Consider the following 27,724-nt stretch of genomic DNA (forward strand, 5'->3'; position numbering starts at 1 on the left):
AATATAAAAGCGTCCTGTAAAAATAGTAAAAAAGCTATAAGTAATTCCTAGGCATAATATGTATCAACTGCACGCACCAGTGTGCCATTTACTAGGATGTAATTTATATGTTGGTTGTAAAATATTGTTTAATCCCTTGTGGATCATTTGGTCTGTTGGATTTAATTTATTATTATTATTATTATTATCATTTTCTCTTTTACCGACAATTTTTGTGAGGGTAAAGTCTAAAGTGTAATTTTACCCACCCTTATGTAATTTTTACCCACAGTTCAGTCATTTTCTATAACTATGGAAACCGAAGTGGAGGCAGAAATGGATATATTTACTCTAATATCCACTGATTTACTAAATTTTAAATTAATAAAACTATGTGGGAAGTAAACTGGATGTTGCTTACGAAGTTTCCAATGCTACTTCTTGTGGTACAATTACCGTATTCATTCTAAATGAAGACGCGTTTTTATAAAAAGTTTGACGTGGAAATAGTTATTTATGCAACTATTACTCACGAGTTGCTTACAAATTTTTTTTCACGTTCGTAACAAAACTCAGCAACCATCTACTTCAAAAACTTTTTATTTTGGAACATTAATAAAAATGTAGCCGTACTTGTCTTGACCATTTCTTCAGGGTTGCACGAGAAATCTTCATCGCTGTCCGATTCCATTTTGCGAGCACACAAATTATCACAAAACACTGAGAAAACTAATATAAAGGACTTAAATTTTAATTTCTGACAAATGTGTTGATGAATCGTCATATCAACGCAACGGCAGGCTTCTATGTGTTGCGTTGAAGTGTTCTCCGTTAAAAATGATACGCTACGACACATTTTTTCATTTAAATGCGTGAAAAAATGAAATGCTATGACATTTTTTTTCACGCTTCTAGTGTGATGAAATAAACGTATCCTGTATAAACAAAAATTAATAAAAAATGTTACATTTTTTTTAACGAACGTGAAGAAATATTAAATAATGGTTGCTAGGTAAAATCTTCAGCGAAATGCTGCATTGAAATGTTGCGGAATTTTGTTATTTTTAAATATTAAAAAAAAAGCGATAAAAGTATAAAATAAAATTTTGTATTCCACTCGAAAGTAAAGAAAAATTTACCCACTCCACTTACCTTTTTGTAGAATGAATAACTATTTAGTCAACGATAAACAATTTTTATATATTCGTGAAAAATAGTTCACTCGTGACTACTGTTTCTCAGAAACGAACACTTTTCTCTGGTAGATAAAGATTCTCTTTATCGTCTTGTATAATAAATAACTGTTGAGAAAAATATCTACCTCAAGAACATAATTCATACCAGGAACTAAGAAGACTGTTCCCTTTTTCCTAGTGCTTTCTGTAACTTTTAATAAACAATCTGCCTGAAGAATTGTTGATATTTTAAAAATCTCTCAATTGACAACTTTGATTTAACATTGTCTTGAATTTGAAACCCTAAATAATCATAATGAAATTTACATAATATAATATAATGAAACTTATTCAATAACTACAGAAAATGAAGCGCAAACGAAAACGTTTTCCTTTAAAAAAAAAAAACAATCGAAAACCAGCGCTAACTTTAAGAAAAGCTTTTACCAAATTTAATACTACTGTAAAAGGAATAAATTTTGACAATTAGAGTCTTTGTAGCAAATATCTTGTTGCTCAGTATATTATATTTCAGAACTGACGGAATTTTATAGGATATGTTGAATAAATGAGAATATATTTAAAGTACAATAAAAAATAAATTACAAGTGTAGAAAACACAGAAAATTCAAAACTACGACTGTTTTCCTGATAAACATGTAAAAAATATTTTTAATCACATAGTAAATAAAAAAATATTTGTGGCCGCCGTACGATTTTGCCCATTTTGCCTAACTGACCGGCGGATGACAAACACCGGTTTTGAATTACTAAGCCGGCAAAAAGGTTACTAAACCAATTTTTTTTATTACTGACGGAGGACACGACTGCATAAACTGTAATTTCATGTTCTCTCAAATATTTATACTTGATTTTTGTTGCACTTACCCATTTGTTACTTCTTTCAGAACACCTTGAGCATGTTCAGGAACCGCTGAGTGGTTATTGTAGTTTTAATTGAGTTAATTCTAATATCAAAATTTTTCTGCTATCTCGGTATCTTGATTCATTTCTATTAAAATAATTTAATAATAATCTTTTATGATTTAAACAAATTTAAAGTATCCCAAATAAATATTCTATTAATTTAGACAAACACACACTCAGCTAGTCGAATAAAAAGGCATTAGTTCCAAATAATGTTTGCAGGTATTAGAAATGAATGTTCTCTTAATTTTATATTTTATTTTAACTTGATTTACAACGATGATCATACATTCACTCTCATGCATTCATATACATTCAACTGGCCCTAGTCCCTGATAAACAAACAAATTTTCAATCACGAACGAACACAATAAGTCTCAACAACAATGAAATATACAGTAAAATACATATATATTTTTAATGCCCATTTAATAGTGGCTTCTCTAAGTGTGCAATTACACACTCAGAAATATAACAACATGCTAGAAGAATAATTAAAAATAAATGAGAGAAAAAATAACGATCTCAGTATGAATAAATTAAACACAGGTGAAAAATAAAATCTAACATTGCACTGCTTGTATAAGTAATTATTTACAAACGAGCTATAATATAAAATTTATCGTACAAAGCTTACACGAACATAAATATACTGGCCAACTAATTCACATATTGTTTTAAGTAACTAAACAATATATCACTTGTAAAATTGACAAAAATTAAACTGAAAATATCTACAAAATTATTTTCACAAGTATATATCATTTTTGACGAATTATCAAAAACATTATTTATAAACGAATAAATAATTGTTATTCTGGTTTTACGAACCTAAGATATTGTATTTAATGGTAACGTGGTGTTCTGCTTCTTATAAATTAGGCCAAAAACTCTGAATGTAATTACTCGTACTTATTGGTTTACTGTACCATAATTACGAAATTACGAAACAAAAATCGCTAAAAATAGTTCATTATACATTTTACGGGCCACAAGTACTGTTTGTATCTGTATTTATTCTTTATATCGACCTAACTTTTGTTAGGTCAGTCAACAATTTTCTTGTCTGATAACGTAAAATACGTCATGATGCAGTTAGGCGCACACGATCGACGCTAATAGCTGCCATCATCGGTGCAAGATTAATGGTGTACAGTCAGCTTAATAATTACGTTAACGATACGTTTAGATTGGAAGTTGATAGACGATTAGCGAGCTGCAAATAGGAGCGAATATATGCGATATACAGATATAAGGATAGCCCATCAATCAATTGGAGGGGTCAACCCAATTGTGAGGCAGGTCAACACGTTGATTAAGTCTTGCACATTAATGCCGTATTGTTCCTGGTTGAGTTGGAGCATTCGTCAACGTCACATCCTTTCAATAACGTGTTTTCAATATTCCCACGCTTGTTATTAAAATACTTTTCAATTCGGAATTATACGGATAATATCAACAATACGAACTATTAACTAATTAGCAATTTTTTTTGTCAGCTGTTTGACTGGAACACAATGAAAACAGATAAAAGATATCACACTTTTGTAGTTAAATCTAGTGGTGCTGGTCTAACTAGTTTTATCCTCTTGATTCCTTTTTCAGACTCACAGTCACTTTCTTCATCTGCTTCACTGCCAGCACCTCTTTCAGTTAGGACAGAATCTGAACGTTCACTGTGCGTGGGTGACGATCCTCGCTCACTCAAGGGTTTCATACTTAAGTCTATGGGGTCTTCTTGTACTGATGATTCAACGGAATGTGGCGGTTCTACTTCCGGAGTTGGAGATCTTTGTGATTGTAACACAGCATCAAGGAATACTCTTTTATTAAACACTTCTGCACCTGGGTTATGATTTCTAATTAATCTATTGTTGTTGTTAGTCGGTTGTAAAATGTTCGGATAGAGTGGCGTGTAACCCGGAGAAAACAGTAGACCATGCGGAGGCAAAAATGGTGGGATTAAACCATGAAACAGAGGTAGTCTCCTAGCGTCGCTAATTTCAACTGATGAATCTGAATTGTGCGATTCGGGTGAGCTTACAGATGGAGAAGCAGAATTTTTATATTCATCAAGTCCAAGAAGCATCAGTTCTTCTTTGGTTTTATTGATATGCTGTATCAGTGGATGACTAAATGGACTGTTCAAGAGACTTAAACCTAGGGGTTGCGGAGGTGGTGGCGTTTTTTGTGAAGGTTTCATACCACCTTGGATGGGATTTACCGATTGTTGATGTTGTTGCTGCTGTTCTTGAAGCAAACAATGAATTTTGAACCAGTTTGATCTTCTACCATATCTTGAACCACTTTTGGACATACCTACCATGAGACATTTTCTAAGTCTGCACGCTTTACAAGCTGTTCGATTTTTCTTGTTAATAACACATTCGCCGTTATTTTTGCATTCAGAAATAGAACTCAGGTTGTTATATGATCTTCCAAAGAATGACTGTAAAAGAAAAAAAAATTAATTTCAAATCTTAATTGTTAAACTAATCGTTGTTTCCGCACAGCCTATCAACCCGACTAATCGTACTTCCCGCCAAGTATATTGCGTCATGCACATTACAATGCCACAATAAAAGTGAAATTGTGCATGCAGATATTGTTGTTTCAGGGCGGCATTGGCGGGTCGGTCTGGCCTATTGGGCATGTGGATTACTGGGTCGGAAGACAAATGACGTAAGGCTTGCTCGGGTTAGCTCATATACAACTTAGTTAGCACTTTCCCCGCATCTAGCGCTCTATCGCTCAACTGTATAATCGTTGGTTAATTATATACACTCATATTTAAATTGAGATGATCTGCTTGAACGAAGACAAATATAAAATGTGTGATACATGTTAACGTTTTTATATATAATTTCATTATTAAACAAAAAAACTAAATACACCTAAATACATCATTAATTGAACTGTAAGGCTCACATTATGTAGTTATGTAGACATAATATATTGACATTGTATCTGAGTGCGGAAGAATTCTCTCTTATAAATTTGTTTAATTTAAAGACAATATACTACAACCGCTGAAGTGAAAATTCTTTTCTAGTTAGGTAATTTAAAATCTATTTTTTAAAATAACATTCAACTATAGGTATACATGTTTGATAATTTATTTTAACTTCATATGTAAAGCAATCGACAGATAAGTAAGTACTGTAAGCTCAGTTGACGTGTCAAATTGTACAGTGGAAGTACAAAACTGTTTTAATTTCAAATGGAAGTGCACAATGTAATATGGATTTTTTATATAATTTCCCGCAGCTACAGAAATCTAATAGTTCTATTTTCCGACCGAAATATTATCACGGTCAGTGGCGGCTGGTGGGTCAAAATTTCGGGTCGGCCAAATATTTTGAGTCTACACCTTGGTGTTATATATTTTCGTAATGTATGGCTGCTACTCATTAACCACTGACATTTTACGTGCCAGGATGTACAAAACATCTCAAATGTTTCGACCTGTTAAAATAATTTTTTATAGGAAATTGACAATGTCAGTTTGATTCCAAATACTATTAATCCTTAATTCTACTTGTTCTGCTTTATCATTAATTGAGAACCACCGAAAACATTATTTTTACTGAGTTCCGCGTCGACCGGCGGCTATACGGCTTGCCGACCCCGGACATCCACAATTAAATAATAATAATTAAATAATGACATGCAGTTAAAAAATATAAAAAAAAAGTAATAATAAAAGTACCAACTGTTAACTATCTTCATTTACATTAATTTTTTTTTTTAATGTATATGACAAATTGTCAAATAAATTAATTGAATAATTGAAAAATTAAAATGATTTAAAACTTTAAATTCGTTTCTGAAATATCTGAAAACGCTTAGATGCTAAAAATACAGAAAAAGCGCATTTATGTTGTAGCTAAGTTATGTACGAAAAATAAAATTTTAGATAATTTAATGTAATTTTTTTCGTTTATTATTCATACACAGGAAAATGTATTAAATCGACAATTATTATTAAAAAAAAAAATAGTATGCACTGAAGAACATCGAAGCCGTTATTGTTTTGTAATTTGGTTAGCTATCTTAAATATTAAGCGTTTTAAAAACTAAATTCGCGTTGCTGGGTACGGCGAAGGAGGATTTCGCCGGACCTGGCACAACATACGTTCCGCCAGGTCTTTGTCTACTACAGTGTACTAGACAAAGAGAACGATGAAACCGTAAGCTGCTACGAAGTCGAAACATCGAGCATAATACATTCCTGGATACGGCGTGCCGAAATCTCGCCGGCAAAGCGTGTTTATCAGCATTTAAAATTAGCAACAAATGCTTTATTTTGTACCTACAATATAATAAAATATATTTTTAATATATATGATCTATCCTAATGTACATTCAAACTTTATTTCTTTTTTTATTTTCTAATTTCAACGCTTACTAAGTATTTTAAAATGACTGGTACGGCGTGGCCGACCCTGCCGCCCCTGACCAGCCGCCCCTGATCACGGTAATGAATAATAAAAACAGAGCTTTTTCAGAATGTGCCCTTTTCCAAACTTATTATAAAGTTTGTCTAGAATTCTAAGAATTTTATGGACTCCCAAAGTTAATTCTTTTTACAGCCCTGCCGTCAATTTTATTGTACAGCTAAAGAGCCTGTCAGGGGAAAGCCGATGTTTACTGCACCCAAGTTCGCCCCGCGCCGGGCAGTCTGGCAGGCAGGTACTAAAATACAAATTTCTTGGAAAAGCTGCGGTTCAAAAAGGACTGTAAAACGACAGGGCTGTAAAACGAATTAACTCTGGGAGTCCATAAAATTCTTATAATTGTATACAAACTTTAAAAACAACAGTTTTAACCCATCTTTCTTATTGTTAACATATATCGTAACCCGTTGTTTTTAGCTTTCTTTATTAACAATCAAAATTTGGAATGCCTTTTTTAGGTTTAGCTTGTAACACTTTGTTTTTGTAGTCACTGCTATTTAAAGCACTCATTGCTCCAAAAATTTATAATTATAACTTAATACAATAAACACTTCACGCCATCAGCTACTGCAAAATCGGTTTGATAGTTCTACCCACGTTCTACCATCCCTGATAGAACTAGGCTGTGCAGCCCGATTTTCGCAAGACGCATTTTCTTTATACGAAAACTTCAATTTTGTGTAACAGTTCTGTTGGTTAGTTTTCAAATTTTCGCATACGCAATCAGTTGTTTGGACTCCAACGATTTTTTAACGAAGAATACTTATTGAATCAAAAGGCGTAATCGTAATATCTATGCACACAACTTGCAACGCGAGCGATAGTTAACTAATTATCCATTGTACATCCAACAGTGCCTAAGTGTTCTTTGTCTTTCTTTCAAGCAATAAATATTCGGTTTCCGGGACACTTATACTAAGATGTAATGTCTATGTGTCATGTTAAAACTGATATTTTGTCAGAACTGATGCAGAATGTGTTGAAACGACGAAAAGCCGAAAATACTGATACGACTTTGATATATGGTGAGTGTCTTACGCTGAAGAACATTGCCCATACAGGAGATGCATTGACAAGCTCTTTTTGAATTTGTTTGTTTTTTATTTTTATGTTTACGTTTATTTTTAACCTAACAATTGACGTTTGTTTTCAAATTATCAAAGCCAAACAGCTAACTAAAAATAACGTTTCACTTAAAACAGAAATGATGGTAAATATCAAAGATTGCTATGAAATTGTACTGTTTGTTGCTGTGTTTTGAACTTTTCATTCTTCTTGATTTGGTAAATGCTGCTGTTGTGCAGAAGAACCGTTACAGACCCAGATTTGCTAAGACGAAGAAGAAATGAGTTTCGAGTAATTGCTAGTCATTACAGGTAAAGAATGACCCTACTTAGGGCTGGTACCTGATTTTATTATCCGCTGCGGTTTAGCTGCAGTTTACAGGCATACAGATTTACAACATAAGCTGGGAAAGATTAACGGGTTAGTTACATGTGCCTCACTTTCTTATCTTTACAGACTTTTAACTTTTTAACTAATTTTGTTTTTAAAACTAAATTTTCGTTTGAATTGAAAAGGTAACACGAGGTCTAACAACCTCTTATTGACATTTAAAATATTATGAAATTGACTGAATTTGACTGACAGACAAAAATTCTGAAAATTTTGCAAAACATTGGAAGAGAATGAGGTACATCAGTACTGACGTGACTAATAACTTGAATTAATTCTACTTTTAACTCCGCTTTGGGTTTCTTGAATTGTTTTTCAGTTATCTGCTCAATAGCCAAAAAAGAGATCGAAGTGCAGCAAGGATTGAAAACTCAAAGATTTTTAATATTCGAAACGCCCTGGTTACTATCAAAGCATATAATATGAGAGTATTTCTTGATACAAAAAACGCATTTTACTGAGGGTTATCGCAAATGCACATAATAAGCAAGAAACAACCATTATTGTAAATTGATTGAACTCCAAAAATAAATAAATAAATAAGCGGATAAGGAAAAATAAAAAATATTAACCATATCGTATCATTGTTCTAATATTAAATGAGTAAATTTAAAAGATATGGAGACAAATATTTATTTGTTTTAACGTGTATTGTATTTTGACAAGGAATCGCACGAACGTGCACATAGAGTAGCCACAATCTAAGTTCAACACAGTCGCAAACTTACGCAAAAGTACAGAATAGGTCAGGCCAAGTCCACTTTTAAATTTAAGGGATGGGCGCACCCCCAGAGGCGTCCATCATCGTTGCATAGTTATAGTGGACTTTTTTGACATCGGTATTTCCAGTTTAATAGTTTATTCATTTGCATTCGACCTAGCTGATTTTCTTATTGTCGGCAATTTAAAAAAAGGTTTTTTTCAGTTACAAAATAAATAAATAAAACCACTCGTTTTCAAATGCACACGTTACGCTACTGACTGACAGTCATTTGTCAGATTATGATGATGATGATTCACCATGTTGAACTTGCAGCGTGTCGACTCTACAAGAGTTTCCACGGTTAGATATTTTGTCTATAAATAGATTATAGTTCGCAAGCCTAACTGATCTGCACTTCGTATAGTCAGTTATTTAAAGAAGAATTATTTATATAACACATACAAAATTAAGTACAATCAGTTCATGAAAAACACTGTATGTATTAGAACACGGAGGATTTTTTATCTTTTGATTACATACAGGGTGTCTCAGAAATAAGTACATTAATTTTAACCAGTAACAGAACTCGTGAAACGGAACAACTTTTTTATCTACCATTTTTTCGAAAACTCAAGTCGAATTTCGAATTTTCCCACCCATATATTCACGAGCCGTCTATGTTCACCTTAAATAATAATTTAAATAATAACAACACTACAACAATGAAGAAGGTACCCCAGCAACCGTTTTGACACTGACAATCATTTTTATGTCAAGTGTATGTTATTAAACGTTGTCTCTTTAAAGTTTGTTTGGCACAGGTTTCTAATTTATAGACGAAATGTGTTGAAATGGCTTTGTTTTCAAATTTGGAATGCACCGATATCGTTTTAACGTACGGTGAAGCTCGGGGAAACGACACTCGCGCCCAAAGAATTTTTTCAGAAAGCCTCCCAAATCGTCTGCCAAATATGCGCACTTTTAAGAACGTTGCAGCATCTTCGAGAGTGCGGATCTTTTAAAGTTGCACCTCAGGATCAGGGTAAGTTACGTAGTAATATGTAGAATTGCTAATATTGAAGAGGCTGTTTTGAAGAGTGTCGAAGCTCGACCGAGCACTAGCACGCATCACTGTCTAGTGTGATGTATCGGAGAGTATTATTTGGAGGATACTCAGAGAACAAATGTACCCCTTTCAGAACCAGAAAATTCAGTTATTGAAACTAACAGACTTACCACGTAGGCAAAACTTTTGTGAGTAGGTTAATAGAAAAATAAACGAACAAGCAAATTTTGTATCTTTTATACCATCAACTGATGAGGTCCGTTACACGAGGGAATGTGTAATCAACACCCACATTTGGGCCGATGAAATTCCGTACGCCATTAGGGAGCAGGATTTTCAATTTCTCTCTAAATGTTTGTCACATTGACAAGATTAGGAAAATATGTATCCTAGTAACTGTTTTTGACCATAAATTATTAATTATAATAATTATTAGTGTCCATGGGTGACTGAGGATCCATGGGCGGGTAACCTTAATTGGGATAAAACTTGAACAATTTTTAACTTGATAATTAAAAAGTTCTTGACAAAACTCTATTAAAAAAAGTTGTTGAGTTCAATGAGCTCTATAACTGATTAAAATTAATGTACTTATTTCTGAGACACCCTGTATAGGCTGCATTTTGGAAACACAAAAAAGTAATTTTTTAATGATTTCGTTTATTTTTTATTTGAATGGATTTTTTTTTTAAGTCGTTTATATTAGGCAGGGGATCTATGTACTTTTAAATGTAAGCAGCATAAAAATAGTGATAAAGATTCTTTTGTTTCATTGAGAGAATCAGTTAGTGTAAAATTAGTTGTTTTATGCTCTAGTTCTTTTCTGCCATTCAACAGTACGTGTGTACGTCAGACCATCACATGTGACGATGTCCTCGGGAATTACGTCATTCTTTCGATTTCAAATCCGTTGTACCATGAAAACTCGGCCAGATTACTCGGTTCGTAATTTTCTATTAGGTATCGCCGAAATGGTTAGTCTTCATTTCAATTCTATTTAGATATATGCAATCTGCTGCTTTGTTATGTAATGTTTGTGATAACGGAAAAGTAATCGAAATTTTATAGTAGCCATTAATGGATTACTGTCGTTACTCTAATATGTCTGATATGTCTTGCAATAATAAAAACAGGTTAATGTTAGTGATGTGATTTAGTATTATGTTCAGCGAGACATATAATTCACTGCGTCATCAATAACAAATATATTACTCTTTAAGTAATTTGGAAAACATTAAATATATAATCATTAGTGACATTAGTCTCTAAGGGGATTTATTTTATTCGCGTTTATATGTTTTGAGTACCCTCACATAATTCAATTCCAGTTTATTCTATAACAGGTAAAGTTCGAACGTATGTAGCTACATTTGACTATCTATATTTCGTTTTTCATTAATGAATGGAATGTTAGCGCCACATTGTTGTTTGTTTAGTGCGGCTCGTTATAATGATTTCTAAACTTAATTTTGTATATCGTTTTTTTATTTGAATATGTTTATTATTCTACTATTCCTTGAAATACTTAGTTTAAGGGGGACGTTCACTACAGTTTTAGAAATATTGTCTTATATTATTAAATTTTGCTTACTTTTGGTGGAAATAGAATTAAGATTTTTTTAAAATCTGGTGTAGTGTGGTGTTTTTTTTTTAGAAAAATGATATACATTGAGTAAAAATCTAAAACATTGTTTTTCCGAAATTCTGCAGAATCGAATTCAATAATCGTATTAAAAATAAAAAACATTTAAGTGTGGGGAATTTTTATAGAGATTTTAATTTAAGGTTTTTGTGGCTAATGGACTTTTTAGTTTTGTTTCCCCAAATTTTGTGCTTTTTAGGTTTTCAGCATAATTATAGATGCTTTTGTCTATTTAGTGTTTAAATCGGTGGATTTCAATGAAAGAAATCACATAATTACGGGATTTTTTTTAAAGCAAAGAACCTTAGTTTAGAAAGTTTCTTTCAAAATGTATAGGTTAAAAATAAAAAAAAAGAAACAACTAAGATTTCCGTTTGAAAATGCTTAAAAAGTGTTGTAGATAGACTTGTATGATTATCCTATTTATAAAGCAAATTTGTTGAAATTAAATATGGTTTTTTACGATTATACAAAATAATTTGTTTCTTTCATTTTTATAGCACGGTTTTCAAATTTTGATGAATTTGACCATAAAATGCGAATATTTATTTCACTAAGATGTAGTTAAGGTCGCGTTATACAACGTATCGCTTGAAAATAAACTTTTGAAATACATAGTATTTTTGTAATGACTGTACATTTTTGACACATTACAAATAAGTTAAAAAAGTAGCGGTACGGGGCTATAAAAAAATTATTCTGTTTCTTCTTTTGAATAATGAACTTACTTAATTTTTCATGTAGTGATAAAATATATGTATTGCCTACAGCTTTTATGTATGTGCTTTAAAATTTTGTTTTATACGTTATATGATTTCAAAAAGTGCATCTAAAACAAAGAATTTTTGAATTAGTCAAATTAATTTAATAATAAGGTAGTAAGTATATACTGACCATTGTCCGTGTTTCTTACGAGTATAAAAATTTGAGCATGAGTCGATAGCAAGGGATGTCGTTTACAGCTGCTATGTGTGAGAAAATATTTTTCAATTAAATTATGTTTCCTATGATCAATAGGGTCGTGCCGTCCAAATTCTTTAAGTGAAGATGTTAAAATTAATGCAAGGTTGAAGTAAGTTTTTTAGTTTAATTTTTTTTATTCAACGTTTCGGGATACGTTTCGAGAACTGCTTTTCTCATCTTCAGTCTACAGAGGAAAAATTTCTGATTCTATATACATACTATTATAGTTCGCATAATTTTCAAATGACATAGTCAAATTCTCCACTTCTCAACACTGGGAACTAAATTACTCTGTCACTTGACTACATCGACACTACAATTCTACTACTATTCGTGCTCACGTATAGCGAATATGTAGCTATAATTTAACTGTAACTGTAACTTTTGTCTGGTAAAGTTGCCGCATAGGTTGAAGATGAGAACAACGGCTCTCAAAGCATTTCCCGTAACATAGAATAGAAAAATTGGTCTAAAGTTATTTGTACAAAACTTCGTAGGCCACGCTCGGGAAGTAAAAATGATGTAGAATAAAAAAACTGTGGAACCTGACCTCAACCTTTTATTTACTTCGTAACATCGTTTAAAAAGTGTTTATTGCATTTGTGCTGCTAACATACCATCGTAGTAAAAATATTAATCATTCGCAATCATACATAATTTTCTAAAGTCATTGAATGCATATTACATGTAGGCTTTTATGGGGAAAATATTATATGTTTCCAAATTATTCAATAAAAAGATGGAAATGTATGAGGCGATCGCAAAAAGTTTCAGTTCTCATTTGTATGAATTTATTTTATGTTTCACCTGTTTGTTGTAATAATAATAATAGTTCAATCAACACTTTTTGGTTACAATTGTTTTATTTTTAGGGTATTTTTTAAACTACCAACCTTACAACCTTCGCATGTGAAAGCTCCAAAATGAAATCCTGCTGCTGGTTCTCCACAAACCTTGCACGTTTGATTCATCTAGAATACAAAAATAAAAATAATATAAATAACTAAAATAGTAACAAAAACAGAAAAAAAAATTTTTGCTAAACAAAATATGCTCCTTGCAGGTTGTTTTTCTGATGTTCTGTGAATTTTGATCAATCTACTGAACTGAATTACCTACTAAAAACTCTAATGTTACCGTTTGTCTTGTTTAAAAGTACACCACGTGAGCAAGTTTAAACAAAATCACTGTAATAAATTGATGAAAAGTTGCAATCGGTTGGACTATGGTACTTTAGTTCTGGAAGATTGCTTGGAAAATAATGAGTTCACGAAGTTTAAAATATGTCCATAAACTATCGTTATATGTTGTCAGAAATTTAGTTATAGAAGCGAGAAGCCTCGAATACAATCAGTTCCTGATTTTTTATTGCATAGTTTACATTCTAGGCTACTTTCTTATGAAATGAACTCTCCGTTTGACCAGCTTCATATGAAACAGCACTATGATATGCCAATATGTTTTATAAATATGGTAACATCTCAATACATGTAAAATTAAATAATTGCTCTCGTAGTGGAGTATGGATCTTAGAGTATAAAATGTTACTTCTGGGCCAGGGCATTTGGCGTCTTAAAAAACAACGCAGAATCTTACAAATTTAGCTGATTGCCCAAAAGCAAACAACCGAAAAAGGCCTGAAACCCTTCAAAAAGCATTAATTTTTATCCACCCCAAAAGTACCCAAATATCTGTAGACCACCAAAAATTGGGCACACGAAAAAACAAGGTAGAATTCTACAAATTTAATGTTTTCCCAAAAGTAAACAACCGAAAAAAAATTTAAAAAACTTCCCTACAAAACGCATTAATTTTTATGCACCCCAAAAGTACCCAAATATCTGTAGACCACCAAAAATTGGGCACATGAAAAAAACTGTTGAAATCTCCCAAAATAATGCAAAATTATCTCAAGAGCACTCTGAAAAGCTGTCAAAATCCGTTGTTTTTAGACATTCCAAATGGCTTTTCTGGACCAAGGCATTTGGCGCATGTAAAAAAAAAGAAAAACAACACCAAATCAAAAAGGTATATTTGGCGCCTTACAAAACAAGGCAGGATCCTAAAAATGTATGTTTCCCCAAAAGTTAACAACCGAAAAAGATATAAAATCCATCAAAAATCATAATTTTTAAAGCGACCAAAAAATATTCAAAAGTTTCTTTTCTTGTTGTAAATCAATAGCCCATTAGATATTGGGTACATGAGAAAACTGTTGAAAATCATCCAAAATCAATCATAATTACGTTAAAAGCACCCAAAAAACTTTACAGCATACCTTGTTTTCACTCCAAAATGGCTTTTTATTTCTGGACCAAGTATTACAATCTACGATTGTGTATTTTGTTACTATTAGTTTAGTGTTCCCACATTTATAGACTGCAGAAACTATATTAGTTTAAACCTGCCATCTAGCGAAAAATAATACAATTAAAGCATTGCAGCTCTGTAAACATAAGGTCCTTTAAATTTTTTTTGAATTTTTGGATTCGTTATGAAATTTTATTTTACAACTTGAAATTTTTATGTTAGAAAATATTCTATCGCTATGAAAAATGTTTTGCGCTTTATCAGGATTGGAACACGCAGTAAATGAATGCAAATGTTCAGAGCACGACGCTGTAACTTCTGCGCTAATGCGGTTCTGTTTTACCAACACTCCTATAATGAATTTTTTTACGTTCGTTAAAAAAAGTGTAACATTTTTTATTAACTTTTGTTTATAAAGGATACGTTTATTTCATCGTACTAGAAGCGTGAAAAAAAGTGGCATAGTGTTTAATTTTTTCACGCATTTGAGTGAAAAAAAGTGTCGTAGCGTGTCATTTTTTAACGGAATAAGACATAGTAGCCTGCCGTTGCTATGATAATTCATAAACACAAGTGGTTTGTATTAATTTTCTCGGTGTGTTTTGATAATAATTTGTGTGCTCGGACAATGGAATCGGACAGCCATGAAGATTTCTCGTGCACCCCTGAAAAAATTGTCAAGACGGCAAATACGGCTACATTTAATATCTATGTCCCAAAATAAAAAGTTTTTGAAGTTGGTGGGTGGCGGATTTGCGCACTCGCCTTCGGCTCATGCGGCAAATTTTCCTTCTAGTAAAAAAAGATACACTTTACTCACTAGTTGCATAAATAATAACTATATTCGAACCAAAATTTACTTCATTTATCATTACATTGAATTAAAGTGCAATATTTCATCCTTTCTGATTTTGTGAATTCTCGTTAATAGTCAATGGATACATACTTTTATTTAAAAAATTTTAAATAGTAATAACACAAATGTTATCATGACGTGTGACAAGAAATGAAACGTGCAAAGCTAGTATACATCTCATTCCTTATTACATCAATATAATGTTCTTTTGGAAAGTTTGAATAAAATAAAGTAAAACGTGTTGAAGCGCTTAAAGTGCATTTTAGATCAACCAAAGTATTTGTATACTCTGAACTCTACCGTTGAGAGAAAACAAAACGAACAATGTGCGAAGTAAATTTTAAAGCACTGTAAGCAACAATAGTTTAAATTTCTTGGTGTTCACTTACTTGTAATGCTGATACAAATTAATAGAACTGGATTTTTATTAACTTAAACTTTAAAGATTTTCTCGTGATACATTCTTTGGTACGAATGACGTCATCACTTAGCTGAAGTCGTGAGCTAAGTAAATGCTCCAGTTATCTGTTTGCCCTACCGGTCAACAATGTAAAAATTTATAAACATTGCAAATATTTGCAAATTTCTCCAACAATAAGAAAATATCGAGAAAGCAATAAAAACAGGATCAAAGACGGCCATGGATTTATAAAGGTTTGTCTTTGATGTATGTAATGCACCTATACATACATGTCTCTCTTTTTGTCATAGTTAGAACTTTCGAACATCTCATTTTGATATTCAGTGACTTGTTAATCGCCCTTCTCGGTATAAGCTTACTTGTGACGAAAAAATTTGAGAAATATATTTTCGCAATAAAGTTAAAATACTTGAAAACTTTTTTCCATTCCAAAATAAGGTTAAAATTTTCATATGTTAAACAATCTACTAAGCCCTAATAATCTATTTTAATACTACAAATAACTGAACATGAAGAGAATTTTAAGTATTTTTCGCTGAATGTTCCCTTATTTAATTATTTATTCTTATTTCAAGGTTAGGATTGAGTTTGCTATGAAAACTTTTTATATATTAATAACAATTTATAAAACATTAGGATACGTATAGCACCTAGCAAGACTCTTTGTAACGAGAAAATTACCTAAAACTAAAAAATAGCTTCACTTTCTGTTTTTGCTTTATTAGAGTTTATATACATATATCAACATATCAGTACTGTGTTTATTCAAACTAAATAATATTAGCAATAATGAGTAACATCATTAAAGTTAACCGGGTCATGACCTCTTAATGACCCCAATAATGTATAAAAACTGCCGTTTGAAACGTACTCGTTCTACAAGAAACTTCACTCGTGCAAATATGAAACAGTCAGTCAGTCGCAGCTGATCCACAAATATGTATTTTTTAAAAGTATTCTTAATAAATTACTAGTGTAATACATATTTAATGTTTATTACAAAACTTACACTCTAAACTTACAAATAATAAGTTGTAGCATTAATCGTAGACAACCACGGTTCACAACGTCGTTTACAAAAACACTGAGCTACAACGAATTAAGCAAAAGAAAATAGATGTTTTATGTTAAGTCTTCAGTAGTTTTGTATGAAAACTAAATGTAACCACTTTGATATATTATATTGTTTGAATTTTATAAATCTATAAAGATACGTTACATACTTTCATAATAAAAGAATGGTTTTTCTTGATACCACAGTATCAAGTGAATAATATGCCACATGGGGACCAATCCATAATTCGTAAGATAAGAAAAATAATGCATAATACGTACGTATATACCGGGTGTCTGGAAAATGGCGGATTAACTCTACGCTGTTAACAATCAACTGGTGAGTCCGGGAAAAATAGTAAAAAAAAATCCGTAGCCTCTACAATGAAAAGGAACAAGTAGGTAATCCGTAGCCCCTACAATGAAAAGGAACAAGTACTCCAAGAAAAGGAACAAGTAATCCGTAGCTGCCATGAAGAAGAATTAAAAAATGCGGAACTGAAACACCAATTGGTAAGTTGTTTAAAAAAGTAAATTTTGAATAACGCTTTCCTGATTTTACGCTATTCGAAACAACGAATATTTATGCGTTACTAAGTCTCTACATATCAGAAGCGTATGTGAAGGGTTTGAAGCATGTAATCCCATTTTGGGTAATCCCAAGAACACAAGAGAACAAAAGTGGAGGAAAATGCTGCAGTCTGACGACCCCAAAAGTTCGGAATTCAAAAAATGCTTAAAAGAATGTAAGCTAGATCTGGTCACAGTCCCAACACTAGAAAAAATGTTTTTTAATAAAATTAACAGCGCTGTGCATGCAGACTTCAGAGTCAGCAATGACAATTTGCGCATTGTCAAAAGCTGGTTTACGCCAGAAGAGTTTGTTCTTGCTAATTGCATCGTCGAGTGCTATGGCATTGCACGTGTAGATATAGTAGATTAATTTAGCAAAAGATATAGAGAGAGACTTTCAGATAATACAACTTTTTAATGTACATAGTTTGTTTTTGTGAAATGCATTTCTTGAAATATGTTATCATTAATAATAAATCGGACTAAAATTTCACTAGATTTGAATCTTCCTTTGAAACAAAAATTTTTATTATTATTATTAAGTAATAAAGATACAGTGAGGACCTAGGTCCTATAAACTGTATAACTTAACTAAAAAACGGCATTGGAAAATGTATGGATAATTTATACACTTAAGTGTGGTAAGATACAGCAAAAAAATTAAATAAATAAAAATATAAAAATTACAAAACCAGTACTATACTAAGAAAAATAATCGGAGAGATTGTAGGTTATGACTAGACAGCGGATTTCTGTCGGGCTACGTCACGATTATAGGTGGGGACGCGCTGGATCGCCGGGACTCAGTAGGGGGTGATAGATAATCACTGAATTTAATCGGTACTAATTCCATAAATATAATTAACGATTTATTAATATCAAACGGCTAAGTAAATGAGAACGGGAATTAACAGCAGAGTGCAACGAAACAGCGTTATTCTAATCTCAAATAAACGAAGTGCAGTCCGTAACCGCAATGAATTCCCATCCCGTACGAGCCGTACCGAGTTTGGCCTTGCCTAGCCCGACAGAAATCCGCTCTGTAGTTATGACTGATATATATATACAGGTGCCTCCACCTTTCATAGCATTCGCCCTGTCTGATCGAAACAAGGTATAATTACAAATATTAACACAGGAACTTTGGATAGAATTAGTCAGCCATGATTCAGAGATTAACATGAATATTTGTATAGGCGAACTTCCATTCAACTGGGGTTATTAGTTTTTTGAAATTGATGATACAATTCCAGGGATATTACGATATTTAATAGTTAAGTTAGCTTCACCCTGTTGAAGACGTCAAGATAATTCTACACGAAGATCTTTTAATTGTTTTTGCTCATATTTTGTTTTGTCACCACCTAAGGCTATAGTTTTGAAGGAAGAATTATTAGATAGCAAATGTTTGTGCCCAAGGATAAATCTCACGAAAGCAGGATTATCTAAAATCACTCGTAGAAGTTGGGGTTTATTAAGAGTTTTGCTAACAATTCTCTGAGTGTGTACCACATGGTAGGATGGACTACTATGGACGTAACTGCATCGAAAATTTTCGTACACAAACATTCATCGCTAACATCATCATTTTCCTGAAGCCCATATACAATTAAATTATTCATACGAGCCACTCGATCTTTTAACTCTGCGAGATCCAAAACTGGCCGGAGACTGTTAATATTGTTAATTTTATCGAAAGATTTTCAACGGTTGTCTTACAAGTCTCTAAATTTGAACCGAAATTTTGGCTTTGGTCGCTAATTTGGGAAATTTTTTATTCCATCGTCTTAACAGTCTGGGCATGCTCATCAATCACTTTTTGTTGTAAGTCAACGGCTTCAATACAATTACTTAGATTAGATTTAAGTTCCTTAAATTTCACATCCAGATCGATCAACAACCTGAACATCACGAAGGTAAATAATATCCCCTGACAGAGAAGGCTGTGAGGTAGTTATATCATTCAGTTTGGCCATAATTAAGTCGAAGTGGTGAGTGGTAATATAGTCACTTACATCAGATTTATGCATGCGGAATCGGAACGGCAATATTTACAAACCCATTTCTCGTTGTCAATTTCGGTAGTAATATTTGGTAAGCATTTTAGATGAAATTTACAATTACAAATGGAACAGACTATAAATTTGGCATTGGAATTGATTTTTTTGGAACATTCAATGCAAGAGTCGGCCATGTCGTTAATCGCCACCGATCGAATACGCGCGATAACACCAAAGTAAAAACAGCAACAAGAAGGAAAACCTATCAAGGTTTTTAGTTCAAATTGATGGCGTTAGCAAGAAGCTGTTGCAATAAACCGCTGAAATCACGGTTTTCTCAGTGAGAACGCAACCCTTACCGAAAAAAAGAGCTTATGAAAATGACTAGAGCAAAGTATTATGTATTAAAGTAACAGAGATACCTCTAAAATAGGAAGAATTTACCACCAGCACGCCCAAGCAGTACACACACCTTCACCGTCACGAACGAAATTTGAATAGGGTTGAATTTTCATTGGTCCAGGAAATAGAAGTACCTGCTACCTCCTTTTTCTTAGACATGGGATAAATATTAAATACTTAAACAGAAAGAATACCGACAATATTTTAAGCCGGAACTTGTTGAAATTGCAAAAGATGTTTATGTAAAATTCACAGAAAAATGGACAGATATATATAAATAAGCCGTTATTACTATTAAAGATTTGCAATAATTTCCCAATTACGCAAAAAACGAAAAATTAATTGATAATAATTAATGTGATTTGTATACACATATACTGAAAGATTTTCTGATCATATAATAAGATTCATATCAAAACTAAAGAATATGCCAATTTCACATAATTTCGCGCCCTAGTTAAACTATAAATCATCAAGTTGATTTCCCTGTTTTTTTTTGTAGTTTTATACGTTGTGAAATGTGAATGAAAACTCTAAATGTTTTGTTTGAAACAGAAAAAAAAAATAGAATTGAAAAAGCTTCTAGAAATGAGCATTTTGTAAAAAGTTTTCACTAAATCACTAAATTAAAAAAAAAAATTACTAAATCTAGTGAAATTTCACCAAACCTGGCAACACTGAATTCGCCACAGCTGCGTTCTACGTCGTGTTCATGATCATGCGCCGCCAGCGAGGAGCCATTCCAGTACATCCCCGAAAACTGACTCAGCAAAGATCCTGCTTACATAATATTCAAAATAAAATGGAATAAGATAGAACATAAAACGATGTTATATGTTTGAGGTGATTTATCCATTTATTTGATACTTTACTTAGGATGTGAATGAAGTTGTGATAATATTATGTCTAGAATTCAATTAGTGATGCAAACTAAAAAATTAGCTAAAAATTTAAAAGTATTGATTGTTAATCAGAATAAGAACAATTTCTATAGAGGAAAAAATTGTTTTTTTCTTGTATATTCACCTCTACTTGATAAGAATTATATCAACATTTAAATATTTCTGATCAGACTTTTTGTACCTAAGATTTTTTTTGTTCTCTATGCCCATTAATGAAAGAAATATTGATAGTTCAAAACTTGTTCCTGTGTATCCACCTATTATTATTAAATGTGTATCTGTATCTATAACTCTTTTTTATAAGCTGCCATTTTTCTAATTTAAAACAAGGTAACTGTTAATTTTAGATCAACTCTACATTGTTGTGGTCTGGATTATTAAAGCATAATAATAATACTTTGAAATCAATGAGGTATGATTATAACAACAAAAACGGAAACTTAAACTAGGTTATGATAAAAACTATCGTTTTGGAGTTTACTTTAATGTAATCAATAAATATGCCTAGATATTAGATAATTGTTGAAAGCAGTCATAAGACAGATACGATTATTTTATATTTTTTACATATAAAAGGAAGACCTATTTTAACTTACGAATTATTGTTTCTACTACTGTTGCTGGTTCTTTGTGGAAAATGTTGCAATCATATAATATTAAATACGTATAAATTAAAAATCTTATTAAAATATGTCTGTTTTTCCTAGAAGTTGGCAATCGATAGATAAAGATAAATATAACTTAAAAAATAGTGTTACCTTGTCGTGTGCAATTATATGTAACTGCAATAACTAGGTTATATACAATTTTGGAGACGAAAGACAATGATTTGTAATTGCTTCCGACTATTGTACGATTGTTCGATGGAGCCGCACAAAACAGAACTAATAAATTACTAATGATCCGGACCTCAATAAAACGGCATTTGACCGTGATAAGTGTAACACAGAAAGTCTCTGTTGTGTAAATCCTGACACGCTAAAACGACTACGAAATCAAAAGTGGTGCTTTTTTAATAGAACTGTAAAAACTATGTTTTATCAATTGGTGTTGCAAGACAAAAAATAGTTCTTATTTATAGAGGTTCTTGAATTTGTCGTATCAAATTAGGGACATCAGGCTTAGAAAAAATTGGTCTAAGGCTATTTATGCAAAATTTTTGAGGCTTCTGAAGTAAACACCAGCAAATCCAGCTTATACGAAAAATGATAAAATTTTATGATAACTTTTATAAGATAAAAAAGGTATGTAACGATACTATACAGATAATGAAGCATGCAATTTGGATAGGTGCAGACTATTAGGTACTAACAATTGCAGTACTGAAATTCTAAATTTTCAGGGATATTGATTGCCAGTTCTTGATTTGATCAATAAAATAAACACTTAATTGATACATTTTTTTGTGTTAGCGTATACCGGGTGTCCCACATAACACTTTCGGGCGCAATAACTCAGGTACTTTTGAAGAGATGTTTATGAAATTTAAAACAGGTGTAATATAATAGGTAAAGATTAGGCTGATAACAAAAAAAAAATATTTTATCGTACAAAAAATGAATTTTAACACAGCTTCTTGTTGTTAAAAATTATTCAAAATTGCGTTATAACTTTAAGCAACTAAAATAACGCCTATGCGCGAAAAATTATTTAAATCATTGTTTTTGTTTAAAAGAATTACGTTAATAAAAACGCCAAAATTAATTGATTTGTTGTTTTAAATTTAACTAGATTATAGAAACTCTTGTGTATATTAAAATACACATGCAGAAATTATAATTACAAAAATAAATAAAATAATAAAACCAAAATATTTACACCCTAAAGAGTTAGATTCATGTACCTACTCAGTTCATTTTTCCTCTTATTAATTTGTTTATTTGTTTAACGTTCATATTTCTCAAGCCATGATATCATATTATTTTTCAGTAATTTTTTTAACAATAGCTAATAACTCTTGTAATTTGTAGTTAACTCTAATTTCTTTCTTCGTATAACTCTATTTTATCCACACATTAATAAATATACTTACAAATATTGACTGTTTTTTTTTTCATTAGAACAAAATCATTATAAAGAAAAGTCTTTTATCATTTGTTTTTGATGTTATGTAAAAGTACAAGAACTGGTTTTTGCCGGTTACAGTTTTTAATAGGTATACAAAATCTACATACAACCAACAATAATCAAGGTATCAAGTCTGACATTCAAATAACCAGGATATTGCATTTTTATGGTATCAGAACATGAAATTAAACTTACCTTATTTTTTCGATTTTATTAGACCTCAAAGTAATTTTTTTGCACATGTCTTTACCGAATGAATTACTTTTGAAAGCAGACGCGTTTTTGATAATTGTTTATTGGACGTAGACGTACCTAATAAAATTTTAATGTTGCATTTGGTATTCACTCATTTATTTGAAATTTTTGTACACGTGATAGTCTGAAAGATTATGATAAAAATTGTTGAAAATTTGTTTTTTGTGTAAAGACATGTTTTGAATTACAATAATTTTATTAATGAAACTACCCTATAAAGGGTGTCGTTTCAATGTTATGCCCATGGGGATAATTGCCATTTCTAAAATAAATATATTATGTAAAATTTTCAGGACTGTATACAAATGGGTTTTAATACTTTTTGAGGAATGTATATTACGCCTTCTGTTTTTTCAGCAAAGTGTTATTGATTATTTTTTCTTAAATAAGTAGTAAATACTTTTGTAAGTAATTAAGGTGAACATATTGCCCACAAATATATGATAATCCTAGGTTGTTGTAATTTATCATAATTTATGCAGCCCCTTAAAACTCCAATTTCACTTAATAATGCATTGAGTATGCGAACATTAAATTTTAAAAACTGAGAACGTAAGTGAAGAAAAAAAATGTGTCGTACGCGTAAAAAATAATATTTCCATCAATTTGTGTTGTCATTCGACGCTTACCATATGTGACAGCCTCTACACCAATTAAAAACTGTTGTAAAATTTTCAGTAATTACTAATTACATATACTTTTACATTTTTGTAAATTTTTAACAATACTATTACTTTTAAAAGTATTTTAAATGTTACTGAAATTGTCGGGCAGGTATAATTTTTTAATAAAAATGAATTTTATTTAATTAAATAAATAAATAAAATAAATATTTATTTAATTAGGAGCAACTTTTATGATGAATGATTAATTTTTATTGCACAAATTTGTCATCGAATTGGTGTTACATTAGTCTATTTATGGCCAGTTATGCATAATATTTTTTATATCGTTGTGCAGGTATGTGTGCGCTCTCGTTGTCATGTTTATTCTTTGACTAATTTTTTAATTAGAAGCTAAGTTTGATAAAATATGTACATGTATGTAAAACTCTCATAATATCAGTCTTTGTTTTCTGATGATGAAAACGTCTCGTGTTAATAGTAATTTATTGCACTTGTGCAATTATGACCAAATAAGTGACTTTTTTGTTTTGCAATCTAATAGATGTTATTTAAACGATATATAAAATAAACTCAAGGAAAGTGAAAACAATTGTTTACTTAAAATAGTTGGGTTCTCATGACCTACCCATTTGCCGCGGTTAAAAGTTTCATGCATGGTCTACCAAAACGCTATTCTTTTCGTGTCTAATGAGGATATGTGAAACATGTCACAACCTTGCGTCTTCTTTAGAGTTAGTTATTATCACTGGACTGCTTATTTACTTAATAAATCATTTGTAGGCAAAAAGTGGGTTTAGAGTTACAAAATGCATAGTGAGCATTTTTTTTATTAAAATAGAAATAAACTGAATATCTTAATATTTTGTGTTAATATTACGTCTAGTATTAGTTTCTTATCCATTGATTTTATAATAACGCCATTTATTTACCTTTTTCATATTGGTAGATCCAAAGTTATATATTTTTGCATAATAGTTAACGACAAAAATTAAACATTTGTCTCATATAGTCCAAAATACCAACATGATTTGCACAAATTATATAACAGAAAGAATATTACATAACACATAACAACTCTTATAGCAGGGGATTTTCAGTGTCAAATATATTTTAAACTCGTTGCAGCTGGAAGAGTTTTACCATTATTTTTGCCTTAATCCTTTGTGTTTTGATGACCTATATTTACTAGATTGCATTATGAATATTCTTCTTGTTAATTGGGGTTACCGGGAAGTTACTTCATTTCCATAATTCAGAACGAGGCCATCTTACGTTGATCTTTTTATGTTTCTAAAACTATTTTTAGAAAACAAAAATGATTTTAAGATAATAAATTATAAGGATTCATTATGAAATTGTAATAAGGTGAATCTCCCAAATTTCCTCTTCCAACGACGTCATTAAAAATACAATATAGTTAAAAAGTTACTCAAAGGAAAGAAATTATTATTAAATGATAAAATCTACTACTATGGCGGTTTTGCATAAGTTGCGCGAGTTGTTTTCAAATTCGATTACAAATAATTCGATCGTGTGTGTTTGATCATCGTTATAAATATTTTACGCCGAAGCAGTTAAATTTCCTAAATGATACCACATGTTGACAGTATGGTGAAAAACCCATTTAATAATGATTCGACGGGATACGCGACTGAGAACAAGTAAGTGGCTGTCCACAACACGTAGCAAAGATGGGAGTTATAGAATGTTTTTTATGTGTTTATGTATTTGAATTTTTAAGAAATTATTTTTCTGACTAAATGTTGATGGTGTTGTTAATATCTCATTTTAAAAATCAAAAGGGTAATTATTTAAACTCAAAAATAGTTATTAGTATCACATATTTTTGTTATTGATACCTATTAACATACCTAGGATTTCGGTGTCATAGTTACATTTTGTTGTTTAATAAAAAAAGTTGTAAACAGAATTAGAAAAATGATGGATTTAGGCGACATATTGTCCGAAAATGTTAAAAATCCAGCCAGTCAAGCATTAAACAGTTTAAATAAAACCGGTAAAGTTACTTACATTTATTGCTTTTCACATTCATTGCTTTTCAATTCCTCGACAAATGTTGACAATTGACAATTTGGTAAGAATATATATTACCCTACCGATTTTACATACAGGATACAGTTATGCTTTCCTACCAGCCAACTTTTATAAATCTAAACAGGCATTTAATATACAGAAACCGGTAAATTAATAGGTATTGCTGATCCATTATTTGTATGGGGCTATAATAATGGAGCTCAGTTTTTTCACAGATATTAACATTTAATGTTTTTTTTAAATATAAAAATTATTTGCTGTACGTAAATTACACAATAACCAAAATTTGGTTGATCATCCTCATCAACAATTTGAAGACGTCATCTTAGAATAAATTTTGCATAAACGTTACTTAAATTTTATAAAATAATACAAATCCAGATCAAAAAAAATATATATCATCTAAAAATCTTGCTTAATACAACCTATCTAAAATGTGCAAAATATTATGAGGCTATTCTTGTAGTTTCCCAATGCCTTCATATTTTTAGAATTGCTTATATATTTAGGTGACTCAAAAATTAACAAACGAAGCAATTTATTTTATGACCAAATCAAGAACGGTGGACTTCATTTTGCCAAAAAATTTGGAATACTTTACCATAAAAAAACTCACTTGAAACACACGTACAGCACGTTTCCTCATTTGTACTTCAACAGTCTACACATTTTTATTTTAATTTATAGGAATTATCATAACAAAATAAATTTCGCTAAATAAAATTTTATTATTTTTTGAATAAACTGCGCTTTCCGGAAATCGTCATGGAAACAACACTTCCGTGCTCATTTAGGTGCAAGGAAATTGGATTTCCCGGACAAGTCAGGTAAAGACTTTACAATACACTTTTATTTGACTCTGAATTCATCACCTAATAAGCAATTGTAACAAAATAAAAAGAAACATATTTATTCAAAACTATTTAAAAACATTAATATGAATTGTGGAATTTGGAAGTAACTTTTTTAAGGGTACACCGATCTTCAAGATTCTAAATGCCGTTTCATATCGCTCTCTGGATTTGGACGCTAATTCTTCAGTAGCAGCGGCCGCAGTTTCACGAATTACATCGAATGGAACGCCGTGAACACCACAATCGTTTTTGTGTTCTTCAATCACTAATTTATGAATTATTCGTCTCGTGTCAAAGGGCTCTTAGACAAGTTTTTACTCACGTATGCAAAATTACACAACCCTTTAGCCTAAAAGAATTCCTTGAATATATTTTACTTGTCAAAATTTTTTGAATTACTAAGCAAGTACTTTGTTGTTTCTATATGAGAAAATGGATACAGTTACCTTAAGTATTAGCACTTTGATTTCGCAAACAAATTAAAAACAGAAACTGATGAAAATTTTTTCTTTCAATAATTTCAATCACTCATTTTGAGACATAATGCCACAAACAAGGAGTAGAAATTAAACATGGAACACTTGCGAAAAGTTTATGTAATATCAAAGCAAGCAATTCAGTGATCAATGACACATTCGTATTAGTAACATTTCTTTATTGTATAACGTTCTTGAATAATAAGTGATAAAATTAAACGGTATTTTGATACTTACAAATTTAGTAAGATTTCTTACAACAGTTTAAGGTAAATGAAAGATCTGTGATACAATTTTTACTGCTATTAAACATTTTACTATACTATACAACGTGATTCTGGTGTCAAGGGTGGCTCCGGAATGTCTTTTCTGAATTATTTTACCCCTTTTACTACCACACTTAGGGCCGTTTTACACGTTACAGAATTACTCGAAAATCACTATCAAAATCTGTTAGAAATTTCGCAAGAAAAATATTCTATATAGAAAATAGCGCAGACGTTCAAA

At 31.2% G+C, this 27,724-nt stretch overlaps 1 protein-coding gene across 1 annotated transcript in view; it reads right to left on the reverse strand.

Annotated features, from left to right (window-relative positions):
- Positions 1-2,340: 2,340 nt before the first annotated feature.
- LOC135143115 (knirps-related protein-like) overlaps positions 2,341-27,724 on the reverse strand; it is a 37,797-nt gene continuing 12,413 nt past the window's right edge. The window contains exons 2-3 of the mRNA XM_064074979.1: positions 13,261-13,338; positions 2,341-4,530 (exon numbers count right to left, since the gene is read on the reverse strand). Coding sequence (XP_063931049.1) covers positions 3,619-4,530; positions 13,261-13,338 — 990 coding nt within the window. The 3' untranslated portion in view covers positions 2,341-3,618. The remainder of the gene's footprint in view (positions 4,531-13,260; positions 13,339-27,724) is intronic.

Source organism: Zophobas morio, unplaced genomic scaffold (assembly GCF_036711695.1).
Source record: "Zophobas morio isolate AGI-343-1 ecotype UQ-CSIRO unplaced genomic scaffold, CSIRO_AGI_Zmor_V1 ptg000058l, whole genome shotgun sequence".
NCBI lineage: Eukaryota > Metazoa > Arthropoda > Insecta > Coleoptera > Tenebrionidae > Zophobas > Zophobas morio.